At 45.7% G+C, this 22,590-nt stretch overlaps 1 protein-coding gene across 1 annotated transcript in view; it reads right to left on the reverse strand.

The window, feature by feature from the left end:
* Positions 1–275: 275 nt before the first annotated feature.
* Positions 276–22,590, reverse strand: part of SAAL1 (serum amyloid A like 1) — a 51,152-nt gene continuing 28,837 nt past the window's right edge. Inside the window, exons 7-12 of the mRNA XM_089658170.1 lie at positions 21,774–21,957; positions 20,133–20,215; positions 16,029–16,217; positions 13,102–13,289; positions 4,593–4,685; positions 276–2,062 (exon numbers count right to left, since the gene is read on the reverse strand). Of these exons, the coding sequence (XP_089514296.1) occupies positions 1,934–2,062; positions 4,593–4,685; positions 13,102–13,289; positions 16,029–16,217; positions 20,133–20,215; positions 21,774–21,957 (866 nt within the window). The 3' untranslated portion in view covers positions 276–1,933. The remainder of the gene's footprint in view (positions 2,063–4,592; positions 4,686–13,101; positions 13,290–16,028; positions 16,218–20,132; positions 20,216–21,773; positions 21,958–22,590) is intronic.

Genomic DNA, 22,590 nt, shown 5'->3' on the forward strand with positions numbered 1-22,590 from the left:
TATACACACATACATATATATATAAACATACACAAATATATAAATATAATGTGCGTATGTATACACATATATATACATACATACTCACACATATATATATATATATATATGTGTGTATGTGTGTATGTATGTATATATATGTGCGTATGTGTGTGTATATATGTATGTGTATGTATATAAGTATGTGTATGTGTGTGTATATATGTATGTATGTGTGTGTGTTTGTGTGTGTATGTATGTATGTATGTATATGTGTATATATATATATATATATATATATATATATATATATATATATATATATATATACACACACACATACACACATGCACATACATAAGTCTACATAAAAATCTCACATTTCCACAAGCCCTGATAATTGGGGTCATGTGTGGTTCATGAAACGCATTGGCTCTTGTACCCAACTGATGTTTAGAAAAAAACTTTACATTGGGCTCTGACATTCTGATGTGGCGCTTTGATTCCAGATTCAAATATTGTCTTTGTGGTTGTTCCTCGGTGCACTGAAACAGCCCACATACCTCCTGGACGCCCCGCAGAGACACGCTCAGCACAACAATGATAAAATAAACATCCAGCAGCAAAGCATCACTTAGCAATAAATAACCGGCAGAGCTTCTAACCGCTCTCTACTTCATCCAAAACTAAAAAAAAAAAAAAGTTTAAAAAAGGGCAAATATTTAGCACTTAGATATGCTTGACTTGTAGCCCATTTCATAGGATCATTTCACACGAAAGCAGCCTATAGGTGGCAGTAAACATTTAGGTTTGCTCACCCCAGGGAATATAAATAATGTAGCTCCACCTGTAGGCTGTATACTGCCATACTGGAACATCTTAAAGCGGAGCTCCACCCAAAAGGGGAAGTTCGGCTTTAAGCCTTTGTCCCCCGCTTCCTATTAAGGATTGGCACCAAGAATTTGACAGGTATCCGCTCCCACGTCCGCTGCGATCGCCTAGGCCAGGTGTAGGCAACCTGAGAGATGCAGGACTACAAGTTCCATCATGCTTCTGCAAGTCATAGCTGTAACTATCAGTTTTGTAATCTTTGCAATGCCTCATGGGAAATGTAGTTCCACAACAGCTAGAGAGCCGCAGGTTGCCTACCCCTGGCCTAGGCGATCGGAAGATGTCCCCTTCCCCATAGTCTTCTGGGACACGTGACAGGTCCCAGAAGAGCACGGGGTCATTCACAAAGCGCAGCGCTTCTCGCACATGCACAGTGGGCACCTGGCTGTGAAGCCGCAAACTGTTACAGCCGGGTGCCCACACTAAAGATGTCGGTGAAACCAGCCGTGGTGAGGACACCGCTGGACTGAGGGACAGGTAAGTGGCTGTATTTTAAAAGTCAGCAGCTACAGTTTTTGTACCTGTTGACTTTTTTTTTTTCAGGCGGAACTCCGCTTTAAGGTGTATATAAACCATAACAAACCTATTTGCTGCTCCATTTAGGTCTATTATATAACCCAACAAAAAGCATTTTCTCATTATATGCTTGATGGATTAAAAAAAACAAAAAAAAACAAACACAGCTAATCTTGTCTGAAATCATGGGAGCTTAAAAGCTTCTGTCTGTGCTGAATGTTATCAGTCGTCAATCTCTGATGACTACAAAACCACATCCCTCTAGGTTTAGGCAATAGAAGAGGGGCAGGGTTCTGAAGTAATATTTTGTTTCTACCTAACAGAGTATGGTGAGTGAGCGTTGTCACTCTCGGACAGGAAGTGTATTGCTGGCAGGATCACCAGGTGAAAATGAATGAAAAATAACCCTGAAAATGAAGAAAACTAATGCAGCCACGCACATCTAAGGACTGGATGCTGAGCCAGATTTTAGGTCCTGATAGGACAAGTGTGTGGAGACTTGTTCCCAGGAGGTGATGTTCCTAACACTGACGATTGCAAGCAGCTCTTACGGACAGGTGGTCGGTTCGCAGGCTGTAGGATGGGCACTTTCAGCAGTCCTCTCAGCGATCGCTTTCCGCAGAGTCTCCGCCAAGTCTGGGTCTGCTTCTCCCAAAACCCCAACAAAACTGTTCACCTGCAAGAACAAATGTAACATCTGCCAAAGCTGATGCAACCGGTAACAGAAGATTTAGGGCACAGAAGGGGACATCTCACCCCTGCAGGCTTACAGAAGTCATAAAGGTGTACAGGTAATGCTGCAGAGGAGGTGGCTAGGGGCGGCATGCCTTCATTGTTTTCTTGAAGAGGGTTTAAACTACAACACCATTGCTGGACTGGTTGATAATAACAGTACCACTTCCTAATTTCATCTTGCTACAAGCATACAGTGCCTTGAAAAAGTCTTCACACCCCTTGAAATGTTCCACATGTTGTCATGTTACAACGAAAAACCGTCAATGTATTTTATTGGGATTGGATGTGATAGACCGACACAAAGTGGCACATAATTGTGAAGTGGAAGGAAAATGAGAAATGGGTTTCAACATTTGTGACCAATAAATCTGTGAATAGTGTGGCGGCATTTGAATTCAGCCCCCCCGGAGTCAATAGTTTGTAGGACCCCCTTTGACTGCAATTCCAGCTTCTTTTTGGGGATGTCTCTTTGCACATCTAGAGAGGGACATTTCTGCCCATTCTTCTTTGCAGAATCGCTCAAGCTCTGTCAGATTGGATGGAGAGGGGTTTATTTACTAAAGCTGGAGAGTCCAAAATCAGACTCCCTTCTGCATAGAAACCAATCAGCTTCCAGGTTTCATTGCCAAAGCTTCATTGAACAAGCTGAGGTTAGAAGCTGATTGGTTTCTATGCAGAAGGGAGTCTGATTTTGGACTCTCCAGCTTTAGTAAATAAACCCCAGAGTGTCTGGGAACAGCAATTTTCAAGTACTGCCACAGATTCTCCATTGGATTTGGTCTGGACTGTGACTGGGCCATTCTAACACATGAATATGCTTTGATCTAAACCATTCCATTGAAGCTCTGGCTGGATGTTTTGGGTCGTTGTCCTGCTGGAAGGGGAACCTTCGCCTCGGTCTCAAGTCTTTTGCAGACTCTAACAGGTTTTCTTCTAAGATTGCCCCGTATTTGGCTCCATCCATCTTCCCATCAACTCTGACCAGCTTCCTTATCACTGCTGAAGAAAAGCATCCCAACATGATGCTTCCACCACCATGTTTCACGGTGGGGATGGTGTGTTCAGGGTGATGTGCAGTGTTCGCTTTCTGCCACACATAGCATTTTGCTTTTAGGCCAAAAAGTTCCATTTTGGTCTCATCTGACCAGAGCACCTTCTTCCACGTGTTTGCTGTGTCCCCCACATGGCTTCTCGCAAACTGCAAACGGGACTTCTTATGGCTTTCTTCCAACAATGGCTTTCTTCTTGCCACTCTTCCATAAAGGTCAGATTTGTGGAGTGCATCACTAATAGTTGTCCTGTGGACAGATTCTCCCACCTGAGCTGTGGATCTCTTCAGCTCCTCCAGAGTTCCCATGAGCCTCTTGGCTGCTTCTCTGGTGAATGCTTTCCTGGCCAGGCCTGTCAGTTTAGGTGGACGGCCATGTCTTGGTAGGTTGCAGTTGTGCCATACTCTTTCCATTTTCGGATGACGGATTGAACAGTGCTCCGTGAGATGTTCAAAGCTTGGGATATTTTCTTAAAACTTAACCCTGCATTAAACTTCTCCACAACTTTATCCCTGACCTGTCTGGTGTGCCCCTTGATCTTAACGATGCCATTTGTTCACTAATGTTCTCTAACAAACCTTTGAGGGATTCACAGAACAGCTGGATTTATACTGCGATTACATTACACACAGGTGGACTATTCACTAATTAGGTGACTTCTGAAGGCAATTGGTTCCACTAGATTTTGGTTTGGGGTATCACAGTAAAAGGGGGCTGACTACAAATGCATGTCACACTTTTCAGATATTTGTAAAAAATGTTGAAAACCATTTTTTTACTTTTCTTCCACTTCACAATTATGTGCCACTTTGTGTTGGTCTATCACATAAAATCCCAATAAAATATATTTACATTTTTGGTTGTAACATGACAAATGTGGAAAATTTCAAGGGGCATGAATACTATTTCAAGGCGCTGTAGAAGCTGATCATCGCCATTACTAGTATAGAAAAAGAAAATTCCAGTATATATCAGTTTGTAGACGCTATAACTTTCATGCAAACCAAATAATATACACTTATGGGAATTTTTTTTTTAACCAAAGACATGTTGGCTTAAATGGATGAAGAAATTTTATTGAATTTTTTTTTGGTAACATTTAAAAGTAATTTATAAAAGTAAAAGAATATATATTTTTTTTAAATGTATGCACTTTTTTCATTTATAGCCATAAAACCAGGTGGTGATCAAATACCACCAAAAAAAGTGCTATTTGTTTGCGCACAGCATTGCATAACGGCGCAATCGCCAGTTAAAATAGCGTAACACCGTCTACCAAAAAACGGTCTGGTCACAATTGGAGTTAAAATCTTTCGGAGCTGAAGTGGATAAACCCCTGCAGTGCTGGCGCAGCCTCACTGCAAGAGATCATTTCTAGGTTTGTCAGAACTGGGCTTTAAGTTATGAACAGGAAATACTTACAGAAAGAGAATAGAGGGGGAGCAAGTTCCGAAACGCACACAGACACTTCTTCTCAGTAACGTGCCTTTGTTTGAGTGCCTCCAATATGTTCTCCTGGAGAGAGAAAAGATACGTGATAAATAACCTAATAAAAGGACTCTTATTAAAGGTGAAAAGGTATAAAGGGGTTGTGGCAGATACAATCATACACTAACACAGGCTTCACAGGCACAACATGAGCGATATCTAATGTAAAGCAAGTAGTGATTTTTGACTGTAGTAGCCTCAGCTGGTAACTAATTTATTTACATTGCTATACTGAGGATGCCTCCCTTTTAACAAAAGACTTAAAAAGCGTTACTAAACCCCGGACCCTGCATTCACTATATCCGCTCTCCCTGGACCCCGCATTCACTATATCCGCTCTCCCCGGACCCTGCATTCACTATATCCGCTCTCCCTGGACCCCGCATTCACTATATCCGCTCTCCCCGGACCTCGCATTCACTATATCCGGTTTCCCGGACCCCGCATTCACTATATCCGCTCTCCTTGGACCCCGCATTCACTATATCCGCTCTCCCCGGACCCCGCATTCACTATATCCGCTCTCCCCGGACCCCGCATTCACTATATCCGCTCTCCCCGGACCCCGCATTCACTATATCCGCTCTCCCCGGACCCCGCATTCACTATATCCGCTCTCCCCGGACCCCGCATTCACTATATCCGCTCTCCCCGGACCCCGCATTCACTATATCCGCTCTCCCCGGACCCCGCATTCACTATATCCGCTCTCCCCGGACCCCGCATTCACTATATCCGCTCTCCCCGGACCCCGCATTCACTATATCCGCTCTCCCCGGACCCCGCATTCACTATATCCGCTCTCCCCGGACCCCGCATTCACTATATCCGCTCTCCCCGGACCCCGCATTTACTATATCCGCTCTCCCCGGACCCTGCATTCACTATATCCGCTCTCCCCGGACCCCGCATTCACTATATCCGCTCTCCCCGGACCCCGCATTCACTATATCCGCTCTCCCCGGACCCCGCATTCACTATATCCGCTCTCCCCGGACCCCGCATTCACTATATCCGCTCTCCCCGGACCCTGCATTCACTATATCCGCTCTCCCCGGACCCTGCATTCACTATATCCGGTCTCCCCGGACCCCGCATTCACTATATCCCCTCTACCCGGACCCTGCCTTCACTAAATCCGCTCTCCCCGGACCCCGCATTCACTATATCCGCTCTCCCCGGACCCTGCATTCACTATATCCGCTCTCCCCGGACCCCGCATTCACTATATCCGCTCTCCCCGGACCCCGCATTCACTATATCCGCTCTCCCCGGACCCCGCATTCACTATATCCGCTCTCCCCGGACCTCGCATTCACTATATCCGGTTTCCCGGACCCCGCATTCACTATATCCGCTCTCCCCGGACCCCGCATTCACTATATCCGCTCTCCCCGGACCCCGCATTCACTATATCCGCTCTCCCCGGACCCCGCATTCACTATATCCGCTCTCCCCGAACCCCGCATTCACTATATCCGCTCTCCCCGGACCCCGCATTCACTATATCCGCTCTCCCCGGACCCCGCATTCACTATATCCGCTCTCCCCGAACCCCGCATTCACTATATCCGCTCTCCCCGGACCCCGCATTCACTATATCCGCTCTCCCCGGACCCCGCATTCACTATATCCGCTCTCCCCGGACCCCGCATTCACTATATCCGTTCTCCCCGGACCCCGTGTTCACTATATCCGTTCTCCCCGGACCCCGCGTTCACTATATCCGCTCTCCCCGGACCCCGCGTTCACTATATCCGCTCTCCCCGGACCCTGCATTCACTATATCCGCTCTCCCCGGACCCTGCATTCACTATATCTGCACTCCCCGAACTCTGCATTCACTATATTCGCTCTTCCCGGACCCTGCATTCACTATATCTGGTCTCCCTGGATCCTGCATTCACTATATCTGCTCTCCCCGGACCCTGCATTCACTATATCCGCTCTCCCCGGACTCTGCATTCACTATATCCGCTCTCCCCGGACCCCGCATTCACTATATCTGCTCTCCCCGGACTCTGCATTCACTATATCCGCTCTTCCCGGACCCTGCATTCACTATATCTGGTCTCCCTGGATCCTGCATTCACTATATCCGCTCTCCCCGGACCCTGCATTCACTATATCCGCTCTCCCCGGACCCTGCATTCACTATATCCACTCTCCCCGGACTGAAATGTATCTGGTCCCTGCTAAACCAGCTGAATTTGGATCCATCTATGACCAGGTTAAAGAGGATCTTCAGGGTGTTTGCAGAACTTGTATTAAAAGAACCGTTACCTGTGCAGGATCCAGCATCATCCTCACCGGTCTTTGGGTCCCTGGCGCTGGCACGTTCAGTGTGGGAAGCTGACTGTGACTCCTTGTAGCTTCACAGCCAGCTTCTCATTGCCCCTGTGCGAGCCGTGTTGTGCCGTGTGAATAGTCCTTGAGCCTCCTAGGACCTGTGATGTGCCCCAGTAGGTTGTGGGCAAAGAAGGAGGGGGCCGAACTTCCGGTGGAATCGCCTAAGCGATTCAACCGGAAGTGGGAGTGGGTACCTACCAAAATAAAAAAAAAAAACCAAAGTGTTAGAAGAGAGGGGAAGAGGACATAAAGTGGAGCTTCCCCTTTAAGATGAAGTTTCACTATAGCTATAGAGCAGTGTTTCTCAGCCTTTATTTAGTCAAGGCACCCTCTAAAATGATGGACAGTCCCATGGCACCCTTTAAAATAATTGACAGTCCCAAGGCACCCTCTAAAATTATGGACAATATCAAGGCACCCTCTAAAATTATGGACAGTCCCAAGGTACCTTTTAAAATTATGGACAGTCCCAAGGCACCCTTTAAAATTATGGACAGTCCCAAGGCACCCTTTAAAATTATGGACAGTCCCAAGGCACCCTTTAAAATTATGGACAGTCCCAAGGCACCCTTTAAAATTATGGACAGTCCCAAGGCACCCTTTAAAATTATGGACAGTCCCAAGGCACCCTTTAAAATTATGGACAGTCCCAAGGCACCCTTTAAAATTATGGACAGTCCCAAGGCACCCTTTAAAATTATGGACAGTCCCAAGGCACCCTTTAAAATTATGGACAGTCCCAAGGCACCCTTTAAAATTATGGACAGTCCCAAGGCACCCTTTAAAATTATGGACAGTCCCAAGGCACCCTTTAAAATTATGGACAGTCCCAAGGCACCCTTTAAAATTATGGACAGTCCCAAGGCACCCTTTAAAATTATGGACAGTCCCAAGGCACCCTTTAAAATTATGGACAGTCCCAAGGCACCCTTTAAAATTATGGACAGTCCCAAGGCACCCTTTAAAATTATGGACAGCCCCAGGGCACCCTTTAAAATTATGTACAGCCCCAGGGCACCATTTAAAATTATGGACAGCCCCAAGGCACCCTTTAAAAAAATGGACAGCCCCAAGGCACCCTTTAAAATTATGGACAGTCCCAAGGCACCCTTTAAAATTATGGACAGCTCCAAGGCACCCTTTAAAATTATGGACAGTCTCAAGGCACCCTCTAAAATTATGGACAGCTCCAAGGCACCCTCTAAAATTATGGACAGCTCCAAGGCACCCTCTAAAATTATGGACAGCTCCAAGGCACCCTCTAAAATTATGGACAGCTCCAAGGCACCCTCTAAAATTATGGACAGCTCCAAGGCACCCTCTAAAATTATGGACAGCTCCAAGGCACCCTCTAAAATTATGGACAGTCTCGAGGCACCCTTTAAAATTATGGACAGTCCCAAGGCACCCTTTAAAATTATGGACAGTCCCAAGGCACCCTTTAAAATTATGGACAGTCCCAAGGCACCCTTTAAAATTATGGACAGTCCCAAGGCACCCTTTAAAATTATGGACAGTCCCAAGGCACCCTTTAAAATTATGGACAGCCCCAGGGCACCCTTTAAAATTATGTACAGCCCCAGGGCACCTTTTAAAATTATGGACAGCCCCAAGGCACCCTTTAAAAAAATGGACCGCCCCAAGGCACCCTTTAAAAAAATGGACAGCCCCAAGGCACCCTTTAAAAAAATGGACAGCCCCAAGGCACCCTTTAAAATTATGGACAGCTCCAAGGCACCCTTTAAAATTATGGACAGTCTCAAGGCACCCTCTAAAATTATGGACAGCTCCAAGGCACCCTCTAAAATTATGGACAGCTCCAAGGCACCCTCTAAAATTATGGACAGTCTCGAGGCACCCTTTAAAATTATGGACAGTCCCAAGGCACCCTTTAAAATTATGGACAGCTCCAAGGCACCCTCTAAAATTATGGACAGCTCCAAGGCACCCTCTAAAATTATGGACAGTCTCGAGGCACCCTTTAAAATTATGGACAGTCCCAAGGCACCCTTTAAAATTATGGACAGCTCCAAGGCACCCTCTAAAATTATGGACAGTCTCGAGGCACCCTTTAAAATTTTGGACAGTTCCAAGGCAGCCCATTCTAAAAAGAAAAAAACTATATATATATATATAGCTATAGCTCTCTCTCAATCACTGACCGCAGTGAGACGCAGCAACATACATACATGTAGGACACCCAACATTAGAGGCGATTTGTTCTTCCAAGGCAAATACACTTGTGCACATTGGTACTGTCTAGTATTTCAGTATTTCTCTTCTCCCTCCGTTTTTCTCCATCACTGAGCTAATGTGACCCCAGCACTGATGGCACTGATGGAGAGGGGCAAGGGGCAGTCAAACAGGGATGCTGTGCAGGCAATTGACATCCTCCTTATCAAGTGATGATGTCATTGGTTGTCAGGATACTGGTGGATAGAACGTTGTAATGGTGCACAATGAAACCCGCTGGCTTGTATACAAGCTTAGAGAAATTTTTAGGCATTTTGCCTGGGTTGAAAAAGGCTGCTACAGAGAATCCAGTGAGACTAAAGCTGGCCATACATCAAACATACTTCTTATTCAATTTCCTTTAGATTTATCTTCACCTGCTTAGTGCAAGACCCTACATGGTTGCATACAAATAGAAAGTGTTTAGGTTTGACCTCATTTTATATGATTCTGATAAATCAAAAAGAAAGTTGTATAATGTATGGCCAGCCTAAAGGGGGGGGGGGGGGGTAGGATGGGTGGGCACAATTATATGTTGCAAAATATGAAAAATCGGTTATGATTGGCCATGAACTCTTAAGGTTTTGTATCAATAAAATGATGTATGTTTTTATAAAAAGCATGTTTTCATTACTGCAGCACCTCTATGTGTCATGGTTCCTATGAGGTTTGGGACGTGGTGGAAAAAAAAAAAAAAAAAACTGGGTGACATCTTTATAGTTTTATTGCATACTTTAGAGCAGCGGTTCTCAACCTGGGGGTCGCGACCCCTTTGGGGGTCGAACGACACTTTCCCAGGGGTCGCCTAAGACCATCGGAAAACACATATTTCCGATGGCCTTAGAAACCGAGACACCGCTCCTTGATCCGTCTGCAGGTGTGGGCGGGATGACATGCCGTTCCTGTCATCTGGACACACCCCCGGGATCAATCCTTCCTCGTCGGTGATTGGCCGCCGGAACTGTAGCTCAAGAGAGGCACACAGGCGGCCAATCACCGGCGAGGAGGTGGAGCTTGGAAAGGAGGAGCCGAGCGGCACCGCGAAGCACGAGCGAGTGAAGAGGAGGAAAGCGGCCGGAGAAGGAAGCCATCTGACTGGTAAGTGTTTGTACCATGGGAGAGGGAGGGAGCGAGCCCAGGCTGGAGCAGGGGTCAGCAAGGTAAGTATCATTGGTGTCAGTGGGAGGAATAGTGCCCAATCATTGGTGTCACTATTACCAATCATGGGGCACTATTCCTCCCCCCACTGACACCAATGATGGGGCACTATTCCTCCCACTGACACCAACGATGGGGCACTATTCCTCCCACTGACACCAACGATGGGGCACTATTCCTCCCACTGACACCAACGATGGGGCACTATTCCTCCCACTGACACCAACGATGGGGCACTATTCCCCCCACTGACACCAACGATGGGGCACTATTCCTCCCACTGACACCAACGATGGGGCACTATTCCCCCCACTGACACCAACGATGGGGCACTATTCCCCCCACTGACACCAATGATGGGGCACTATTCCCCCCACTGACACCAATGATGGGGCACTATTCCCCCCACTGACACCAATGATGGGGCACTATTCCCCCCACTGACACCAATGATGGGGCACTATTCCCCCCACTGACACCAACGATGGGGCACTATTCCCCCCACTGACACCAACGATGGGGCACTATTCCTCCCATTGACACCAACGATGGGGCACTATTCCTCCCCCCACTGACACCAACGATGGGGCACTATTCCTCCCCCCACTGACACCAACGATGGGGCACTATTCCTCCCACTGACACCAACGATGGGGCACTATTCCTCCCACTGACACCAACGATGGGGCACTATTCCTCCCACTGACACCAACGATGGGGCACTATTCCTCCCACTGACACCAACGATGGGGCACTATTCCTCCCACTGACACCAACGATGGGGCACTATTCCCCCCACTGACACCAACGATGGGGCACTATTCCTCCCACTGACACCAACGATGGGGCACTATTCCCCCCACTGACACCAACGATGGGGCACTATTCCCCCCACTGACACCAACGATGGGGCACTATTCCCCCCACTGACACCAATGATGGGGCACTATTCCTCCCACTGACACCAATGATGGGGCACTATTCCTCCCACTGACACCAATGATGGGGCACTATTCCCCCCACTGACACCTATGATGGGGCACTATTCCTACCACTGACACCAATGACGTGGCACTATTCCTCCCACTGACACCAATGATGGGGCACTATTCCCCCCACTGACACCAATGATGGGGCACTATTCCCCCCACTGACACCAATGATGGGGCACTATTCCCCCCACTGACACCAATGATGGGGCACTATTCCCCCCACTGACACCAATGATGGGGCACTATTCCCCCCACTGACACCAACGATGGGGCACTATTCCCCCCACTGACACCAACGATGGGGCACTATTCCTCCCATTGACACCAACGATGGGGCACTATTCCTCCCCCCACTGACACCAACGATGGGGCACTATTCCTCCCCCCACTGACACCAACGATGGGGCACTATTCCTACCCCCACTGACACCAACGATGGGGCACTATTCCTCCCCCCACTGACACCAACGATGGGGCACTATTCCTCCCACTGACACCAACGATGGGGCACTATTCCTCCCACTGACACCAACGATGGGGCACTATTCCTCCCACTGACACCTATGATGGGGGCACTATTCCTACCACTGGCACCAATGATGGGGCACTATTCCTACCACTGACACCAATGATGGGGGCACTATTCCTACCACTGACACCAATGATGGGGCACTATTCCCCCCACTGACACCAATGATGGGGCACTATTCCCCCCACTGACACCAATGATGGGGCACTATTCCCCCCACTGACACCAATGATGGGGCACTATTCCCCCCACTGACACCAATGATGGGGCACTATTCCCCCCACTGACACCAATGATGGGGCACTATTCCCCCCACTGACAACAATGACGTGGCACTATTCCTCCCACTGACACCAATGATGGGGCACTATTCCTCCCACTGACACCAATGATGGGGCACTATTCCCCCCACTGACACCTATGATGGGGCACTATTCCTACCACTGACACCAATGATGGGGCACTATTCCTACCACTGACACCAATGATGGGGCACTATTCCTACCACTGATACCAATGATGGGGCACTATTCCTCCCATTGACATCAGTGATGGGGCACTATTCCTACCACTGGCACCAATGATGGGGCACTATTCCTACCACTGGCACCAATGATGGGGCACTATTCCCCCCATTGACATCAGTGACGGGACACTATTCCTCCCACTGACACCAATGACGTGGCACTATTCCTCCCACTGACACCAATGACGTGGCACTATTCCTCCCACTGACACCAATGATGGGGCACTATTCCTCCCACTGACACCTATGATGGGGCACTATTCCTACCACTGACACCAATGATGGGGCACTATTCCTACCACTGACACCAATGATGGGGCACTATTCCTACCACTGATACCAATGATGGGGCACTATTCCTCCCATTGACATCAGTGATGGGGCACTATTCCTCCCACTGACACCAATGACGAGGCACTATTCCTCCCACTGACACCAATGACGAGGCACTATTCCTCCCACTGACACCAATGACGTGGCACTATTCCTCCCACTGACACCAGTGACGTGGCACTACTCCTCCCACTGCAAAATTACAGTTATGAAGTAGCAACGAAAATAATTTTATGGTTGGGGGTCACCACAACATGAGGAACTGTATTAAGGGGTCGCGGCATTAGAAAGGTTGAGAACCACTGCTTTAGAGGGAAGTGTCACCTTTGTTAGCCGTTTGAGGATGTTGGAGAGGAATTCACAGCAGACGTCCTTCAATATCTTCAGATGGAAATCTTCTTCAATCACCGCTTCCTTTGTGTCACCTTGGTTATGGAGTTTGCCATTGCACTTCCTCCAACAGACCTCCAATTTCTCCAAAATTCGAGTGAGGCTGTTTATTAGTGGGAGATCTGGAAAGAAAAAATAATTCTCATTCCTGGGCCTCTTCAATACAGTGCGCTCACTGGATGGGAATGAAGTTGTACCATGACAGTGCAGTCAGAGCTTATGGGGAAACAGAGACGGGAGGACTATGGTGTCACACCGCCAGCTCCGACGTTAGGAACGCCCCAAACAGCTTATTCTGCAAGTGACATCAGACAGTTTCCCAATTATATTACAACACAAGATACTTCAAAGCTGAATTGTAATGTATGCAATATTACACCTTTTCTTGTTTCCTCCAAACAAAGGATAAAAATGGTGAAAACAAGTATATTATTTTTATATTATAAAATATTTTATAATAATATTTTATATTATTATAATTGTTTTTTTAAATACAACTGTTTATGATACACGGTGCACAGAGCAAACCACGTCACCCAGTTAGGGTTTACATCTATTATAAGTTTCATATTTTGTGGCTGTTACAAGACCTAACCTTGCAATTGTTGGGAATGCAACAGCATGTACTATAATGTACTATATAGTATTGTGTGATAATATCACTTGACCAGTAGATGGCACTATACACTAAAGGTTACTAGTTGTGCATATGTGTAAAACTTGGTTCATCCTTCGATGTGTCCTCTGCATTAGTAATTTTCTTTATTTTTTATCTGCTAATCCTACCAATAACACACTTCCTGTCCTAAGGGGACAACTGCTTACTCACTGTACTGTATCTATGGAGGTAGCCATGTTTGTTACCCTAGGCTGCCCGCCTGATGTTGACTATAAAAACATCTTCCTCTCTCCAGTCAAACGGAAAAAAAAATAAAAGTCAGCAGCTACAGTTTTTTAAAAAAACAGACCCTAACCTGGCCCACAATCCAGTGGTATACTCGCCGCAGCCGTCCTCGCTCCCCAGCACCTGCAGTGACAGCTTGTGGCTTCACAGCCAGGTGCCCACTGTGCATGCAAGAGTAGCGCAGCGCCTTGTGAATGGACCCGTAGTCTGGGCCCTGTCACGTGTCCCAGAAGACTACAGGGAGGACAACTTTCACTTCTGACCGCCTAAGTGATCGCAGTGGAAGTGGATGCAGATACCTGTCTAAATAGGGTACCCACTACCCCCCCCCCCAGCTCCCCAAAGGTGCCAATTCCACCTAAGTGATCGCAGTGGAAATGGACGCAGATACCTGTCAAAAAGGGGTACCGACTACCCCTGACTCCCCAAAGGTGCCAATTCCACCTAAGTGATCGCAGTGGAAGTGGATATTGATACCTGTCGAAATGGGGTACCCACTACCCCCGGCTCCCCAAAGGTGCCAATTCCACCTAAGTGATCGCAGTGGAAGTGGATACCGATACCTGTCAAAATGGGGTACCCACAACCCCCGGTTCCCCAAAGGTGCCAATTCTGCCTAAGTAATCACAATGGAAGTGGATGCAGATACCTGTCGAAACGGGGTACCGACTACCCCTGGCTACCCAAAGGTGCCAATTCCACCCAAGTGATCGAAGTGGAAGTGGACACAGATGCCTATCGAAATGGGGTACCCACTACCCCCGGTCCCCCAAAGGTGCCAATTCCACCTAAGTGATTGCAGTGGATGTAGACACCTGTCAAAATGGAGTACCCACTACCCCCCCAGGCTCCCCAAAAGGTGCCAATTCCGCCTAACTGATCGCAGTGGAAGTGGATGCAGATACCTGTCGAAATGAAGTACCCACCACCCCCCCCCTCTCCTCCAGGCTCCCCAAAGGTGCCAATTCCGCCTAAGTGATCGTAGTGGAAGTGGATGTAGACACCTGTCAAAATGGGCTACCCACTACCCTCCCCGGCTCCCCAAAGGTGCCAATTCCTCACGGGGAGCAGGGGACCAGTACTTAAAGCAGAACTTCCCCTTTTGGGTGGAGCTCCACTATTGTCTCTGTTACATGAGTATGGGGATATTTTTTATCTTATGCTTCCAATGGGTTATTTACCGGACCTAACGGGAGCAAAAAAACATCAGCAAGTACAGCAAATACCTGCTGATCCTGCCAGAAATGCAATGTCATTGTCACTTCCTACAACCAAAACACAAACATTACTATCATCATTTTGTATCCTACTAATCCAATCATCCCCTATGTAATGGAGATGAACAAAGGCAGACATGTTTGAAGTCCAGGATGTGAGACACATATGGCTCATTCTATAGGTACAGTGGAGTAAGCGTAGCCACAAAAGGACATGAAGTGTGTTATTTTCAGGATTACCAGGTGAATGGAAGGGAAAAAAACTGAACAAAAATGAAACAAAAGAAAGAAATGGACACCACATCTAAGGAGTGGCAGGCTGCAATAAATTACAGTCTTCGTTTTTGGCTTTAGATACACTTTCAGGGCTGGTTCACACCACAATTTAGGCATTCTGGATGCATTTTTAATACTTTCCAGTGTGTATTTTTACCTCATTTTTGTATTTTGACAATGTGCATTCTGATACGTTTGCATGCATTTTTTGTGTTTACATGCATTTTTGGCGCTACAACAGCAGGTTCTACTTTTGTTGACTACACTGACTTCACTGGAGTGGACTAAGCCCATTGGTATTCGTGGTAAACACTGCATGCATTTTTGATGCAGATTAAAAACATTTTGGAATGTATCCGGTGTGAACCAGCCCATAGGGTCAGCTGCTCCACAGACAAATTCACTCCCACTCCAAGCTGATATAAAATTAGTGATAAAGCAAATAGCAACATATAAAGATTTACTTTTTCTAGTCTCGGTGTATTCCTGGTCTATCTGTGAGGAGAACATGACTGACATGACAGCCAAAATGTAGGATAAGATGGTTTTCTGCTCCTGGATGACAAGTGGGGGGTCACCAGACTGACACAAGTCCCGACACATCAACTTGAACAAAAATCTCCAAGTCCGCTTGCCATCCTCTGGAGACTGTACTGGAAAAAAGAAAGATATTCAAAAGATATTAAAACATAAAAAAAGAAAGGAAAGAAGGAAGGAAAAAGGGAACGAAAAGAAGGAAGGAAAAAGGGAACGAAAAGAAGGAAGGAAAAAGGGAACGAAAAGAAGGAAGGAAAAAGGGAACGAAAAGAAGGAAGGAAAAAGGGAACGAAAAGAAGGAAGGAAGGAAGGAAAAAGGGAACGAAAAGAAGGAAGGAAAAAGGAAACGAAAAGAAGGAATGAAAAAGGGAACGAAAAGAAGGAAGGAAAAAGGGAACGAAAAGAAGGAAGGAAAAAGGGAACGAAAAGAAGGAAGGAAAAAGGGAACGAAAAGAAGGAAGGAAAAAGGGAACGAAAAGAAGGAAGGAAAAAGGGAACGAAAAGAAGGAAGGAAAAAGGGAACGAAAAGAAGGAAGGAAAAAGGGAACGAAAAGAAGGAAGGAAAGGAAAGAAAAGGAAAGAAAAGAAAAGAAAAGGAAAGAAAAAGAAAAGAAAAGGAAAGAAAAAGAAAAGAAAAGGAAAGAAAAGAAAAGAAAAGAAAAGAAGGAAAGGAAAGGAAAAGGAAAGGGAAAGGAAAAGGAAAGGGAAAGGAAAGGGAAAGGAAAAGGAAAGGGAAAGGAAAGGAAAAGGAAAGGAAAGAAGGAAAGGTTCTATCACACCATCACAACCATTAAACATATTACATGTTATAACCACAGTGTGAAATAGTACAGGGGTATATTTATAAAATATTTACTGTGTGAATGGCTCAGCATTCTCTCAGCCTTCATGAACAATTCCTTTATTGTGTTTATGTTTATTTCCTGTGATTGTCAGCTCCATCTTGTGGCCATAATGGGGAACTGTCGGGGCTGAGCTCCTGCTACTTAGCTAGCAGCTCTTTCCTTTCAGTGCTCAGAAGCTGCTCAGCTGTCGGTTAATTGCCAGCCACTTGTGGTCTCCACAGTGACTCACCTGGATACCTTTACCTGCCTCATTAGTCCAGCCCACAGCCAGCCCTTTTTGGCTATTTTAGCAGATTAGCTCATTTCCTCCTTGCCCTTGTGTGATCTGATCTCCATTGTGTTCCTGTATACAACTTGGTCTGACTGACTTCTCTTCTGATTCCTGATTTTTGGCTCCTGACTAGGCTGACTTCTGGTTTCCTGACCCAGGCTCATCTGATTACCCGTTCTGGCATCCAAACCCTGGCTCGCGTTCCTGAACTGTTATTTTTGCCGTTTCATTAAAGGTGTGAATTTTTTCTCTGCCTGGTTCATGGTTCTTGATAGGTATTTTGCTGAAATATCTCCATCAGGTAAACATCTCATTCTGGCCACAATATGAAGCAGACAATCATAGGAATTAAACATATAAGACACACTATGGGGCTTATTCATGACAGTTGTCTGAATATGGAGATATTTCCACAGTGAGTTTTTTTTAATAAATAGAACCCTAAGGAAGGAAGGGAAGAAAGAAAGAGAGAGAAAGAGAGAGAGAGAGAGAGAGAGAGAGAAAGAGAGAGAGAGAGAGAGAGAGAGAGAAAGAGAAAGAGAAAGAGAAAGAGAAAGAAGGAAAGAAAGAAGGAAAGAAAGAAGGAAAGAAAGAAGGAAAGAAAGAAGGAAAGAAAGAAGGAAAGAAAGAAGGAAAGAAAGAAGGAAAGAAAGAAGGAAAGAAAGAAGGAAAGAAAGAAGGAAAGAAAGAAGGAAAGAAAGAAGGAAGGAAAGAAGGAAGGAAAGAAGGAAGGAAAGAAGGAAGGAAAGAAAGAAAGAAAGAAGGAAAGAAAGAAGGAAAGAAAGAAGGAAGGAAAGAAAGAAGGAAAGAAAGAAGGAAAGAAAGAAGGAAAGAAAGAAGGAAAGAAAGAAGGAAAGAAAGAAGGAAAGAAAGAAGGAAAGAAAGAAGGAAAGAAAGAAGGAAAGAAAGAAGGAAAGAAAGAAGGAAAGAAAGAAAGAAAGAAAGAAAGAAGGAAAGAAAGAAGGAAAGAAAGAAGGAAAGAAAGAAGGAAAGAAAGAAGGAAAGAAAGAAAGAAAGAAAGAAAGAAAGAAGGAAGGAAGGAAAGAAAGAAGGAAGGAAAGAAAGAAGGAAGGAAAGAAAGAAGGAAAGAAAGAAGGAAAGAAAGAAGGAAGGAAAGAAGGAAAGAGAGAAAGAAAGAGAGAGAGAGAGAGAGAGAGAAAGAAAGAGAGAAAGAGAGAAAGAAAAGAGAAAGAAAGAAAGAAAGAAAGAAAGAAAGGTTCTATCACACCATCACAACCATTAATATTGCATATTATTACCAACTATTACATATTATAACAGTGTGGTCACATTGGTGGTTTCAAGGCGGTAAAACCCTGTGGTTGAGCTGTTTTTTTTTCTATAGCCCTCAACTGCTCCCCCTTTAGCTGTAGAGGCGTCATGACCACTGTACGAATTTTACCCGGTCTCTAGCGCCCGCCATTCAAGTGCACAGGGCTGCTCTGCAAGCGCCTGGCAAACCATGTGCAATGCATGTGGTTGTGGCATGCTAGTGTGGAATTCAAGGGGTTAAAGCAGCGGTGAGGAGGTGATACAACATCTCCTTAACGCCTGTCAAATGCTCTCTAAAGAGCAATCTGAACAGGGATCTCTCTTCAGGGACCAAAGCAATTGTGAGTGAGCCTTAAGAGTCATATACAACAGTGCCATCACAAGCAATTAGAAACTTTGTTGCTGCTGAAAAAGTCTGTTTTATATTTGGGTCTGGTATGTTCAGATTCTGTTAATATAACTATAGTTAAAATGTATACACTTTTTATGTTGTTTGTTAAGCTTTGATGTCTTTGGATGGCACTGTTACTTACCTTGGAATACAGGCTTTTTTTTTTATACAATTATTTTCTAGACATTTTTATAAGGGTCCATTCACATGGGATGGACCAGTTTAACGGATCTGCTTACTCAGCGGGGATCTCTCCGCTGAGCAAGCGGATGACAGCTCTGTGTCTGTTCCGCTGGTGCAGAGCAGACACAGAGCTGCTGACTTTCCTCGATGGGCAAAATGGATGAAAATAGACCACCTGTCCATTTCAATTTGATCCGATGGACAGAAGGGGATTTGGATCCCCATCCGTCCCTTTTTTGCAGATAGAATCGGATGTCGGCTGCAGCTCCATAGAGGAGAATGGAGGTTTCGATCAGGTCCGCCTGAAAAATGGGAAGGAAAGGAAAGTTCCGATAGGAAAGTTCCTGTGAAAGAGGCCAAACCCTTTAAACTCAGTAGGCTGCTGTTTTGTTTCACTAGATCGACAAGATTTTTTTTTTTTATATGAGATTGCAGCTGAAGTTTTGCTCTAATATTTGATCATTTGGCTTGTGGTCTTCGAGAATATGGCGGTCGTCATCGTACTTTGGCATTTGCTGGTGTTAGTGCGTTCTTGCGTATGAAGGGAGGAGCCTGTATAGTCCTCTATGTGGAACATCACCACTATCTCTGTTGGCCCAATGATGACATCCTTTTGGACGAAAACTACTACTACTACTTTTGAACTAGTAATGTCAGAATTTGGCATAAACAACATGAAAGCATGGATCCATCCTGCCTTGCATTAACACTTCATGGATGTGCACCCGACAAATCTGCAGCAACTACGTGATGCTATCATGTCCATATGGACCAAAATCACTGAGGAATGTTTCCAACATCTTGTTGAATCTATTCCACAAAGAATGAAGACAGTTCTGAAGGCAAAAGGGGGTCCAACCCGGTACTAGGAAGGTGGACCTAATAAAGTGGCCGGTGAGTGTAAATGAATATTGGTTTACGTATGGACTTTATTGCTTTCTATATATTTGATAGCGTAACACATTTTTAATAAGTAAATAAACATTTAACAAAAAGGTGAACTGTTTTTCTATAGGTCCTATTTTATTATAGACATTCAGGTCCATTTTGTACTATATATTATGCTTACCTATAGACTGAATGCCCTCATCCACTGTGGTCACCAGCTGTAATATGTGCATGTATACATCGAGACCTTCAGGGCTGTCATACCTGGAACAACACAGGACAAGATGGTTAAAGCCCAATGGAAATCTCACCCCCCTATGTATTTCTTTATAGTCCTGCGGTTAAAACCCAATGGAAGTCTCACCCCCCTATGTATTTCTTTATAGTCCTGCGGTTAAAACCCAATGGAAGTCTCACCCCCCTATGTATTTCTTTATAGTCCTGCTCCCCTCTCTATATTATAATTTGTACAAATAACTCCTGAAGAAGTGCCACTCCTGAAGAAGTCCACAAGAGGAAACACATACAAATACTGTAACTGCTAACTTTAATAATTTGATAATTACAGGATAAGTTCACCTTTAGTAACATGTTACAGGTTAAACCCATATTCAGGGTGTTCCATGTTACATATTACTAATTCACCTGCCAGCACCCGGACCAGGTCCCCCATTGTGACAGCAAGCAAAGGATCCTTTCTCCGCACCTGCTGTCACAATTCAAATACAGTGCAGTTGTGCGGGGCTCCGCCCCCAGATGGCAGTGTTATTCGTTCACAGTTTCCTGTGAATGAATAGACTACAAGTACCGTCTGCCATTGCAGCTTGTAGCTCTCGATGAACTATGAGGATGCTGGTGAGCGCTCTTGTAGTTCATTGATCTTCTTGGACTTCAGTAGCTGTCTGCTTATATGGGAGGCACGGGCACACAGCTACACTGAAAGTCTACAGGAGCCTGACATTGCACCCAGTGGTGTATTTAGGTTTCGTGCTGCCCTAGACAATGCAAAAATCACCCTTCCTCCATGGAGAGACCTTGACACTGACAAACACCCCCCTCCACCACGATAAAAGCCTGACATTGACCAACAACACCCCCCCCCCCCCTCACCTGAGAGAGCCATCCACTACCACCGCCCCCCCCCCCCATACAATGGCAACCCCCCCCTCCCAGCGAGAGGGAAGATACTCACCTTCACAGCTCAGGACAGCCCCGGGAACAAGAGTCAGACTCTGCATACACCATCAAGCAGCTTGCAGCCTCTCTCAGATCCCACCTGGTCCCCATGCTGCATGTGTCCTTTCTTTCATCCCTTCTTTTGGGGGGCGGAGCTGCCCTCCTGAAAAATGCCGCTGCCTCCTGAAAAAATGCCGCCCTAGGCAAATGCCTTGTTTGCCTTGTGGTAAATACACCTCTGACTGCACTTGTGATCTGCTGTTTGCAGGTGTAATGCCTTATAGGCTCCTAAGAAAAAAAAAAATAATGCACATTTCATACCTGCAAAAAAATGTGCATTTATTATTTTTTTTCTAAAAGGTGGAGTTATCGTTTAACAGTCATGGGGGTTCAGCGCTGTCTTCCTGCAGATGGTTCTTCTCTGATTTGTGACCGATTTTAACTTTATAATGTTGATCACTGTGACTGGCTATTGCGGTTGTCACGTGACCAGAAGACCGTCCCACCTGTCTGACAGCTCGGTCACTGTCTTGGGAGCACACATGGGAGTATGAGCAGAGCTGTGGTCATGAGGATCAGAGGCGTATGACCTAAAGGTTGGGTATATGAAGTCCGTCTCTACCGGCACACCCTATTCTGAACTCACTTCAGCTGTTTCGATGCTTCCAGTAGGGAAGGGACAAGGCCAAGCGGGGAGGGCTTCTCTTCTTCGATATCGGTAACTGGAGTTTCTGGCTGCTGGCAGCCGGCTTTTATCCAATCTATCATTATGTCTTCATCCACGTCAAACAGCTTGTCCACCAATTCACCAACTTTAACCAGGAGGTCCACTGCAAGGAGATTTCACACACTTAAAAATCATAGTTGCTTTTTAAAGGGCATCTATAAAGAGAGGCAAAACACCCGTGTGAAAAGGCTCTAATGGAAGCAGACATTCCCAGACTTGTGTTTCAAAGTAATAACACTTGTGTAAGGTTGTCCTATATGTTTAAAAGTGTATTCCGATTTTGACTTGTATCTCTATTGCAATACAAAGAGCTGCTTTTGCCAACTAAAGAGGCATCAACAGCAAGGCTCCTACTTTCCATTCATCATATATCTGCATCAGAGGTTGGTCATCAGCTCTGAGGAAAGGGATTTGTCCCTGAAACGCATCAGCCATTTGACCGCACTGACAGTGAGAACACCTTGCCTGCCGTTGTGGTCATTGTCATTTTTCTATGCTTTTTAGATACATGCTTCGTCTGTGAGTATGTTTTTATTACTCTTTCACTTCTACAATAAACCTTGGATAATGCATTAGGTGTGTGCGCCACCTGTTTTCTCTCTATCTTTTGCCAACTAAAGGACGTCCGCATTTACAAACAAGCAGAACCTCATTTGGGGAATGGACCATTTAACACTTAAAACTAAACTAAAGGCTAAACATACCATAGATCAGGGGTGTCAAACTGGCGGTCAAC

The sequence above is a fragment of the Staurois parvus genome, unplaced genomic scaffold, assembly GCF_062004578.1.
Source record: "Staurois parvus isolate SC_StPar_1 unplaced genomic scaffold, SC_StPar_1.0 ptg001054l, whole genome shotgun sequence".
NCBI lineage: Eukaryota > Metazoa > Chordata > Amphibia > Anura > Ranidae > Staurois > Staurois parvus.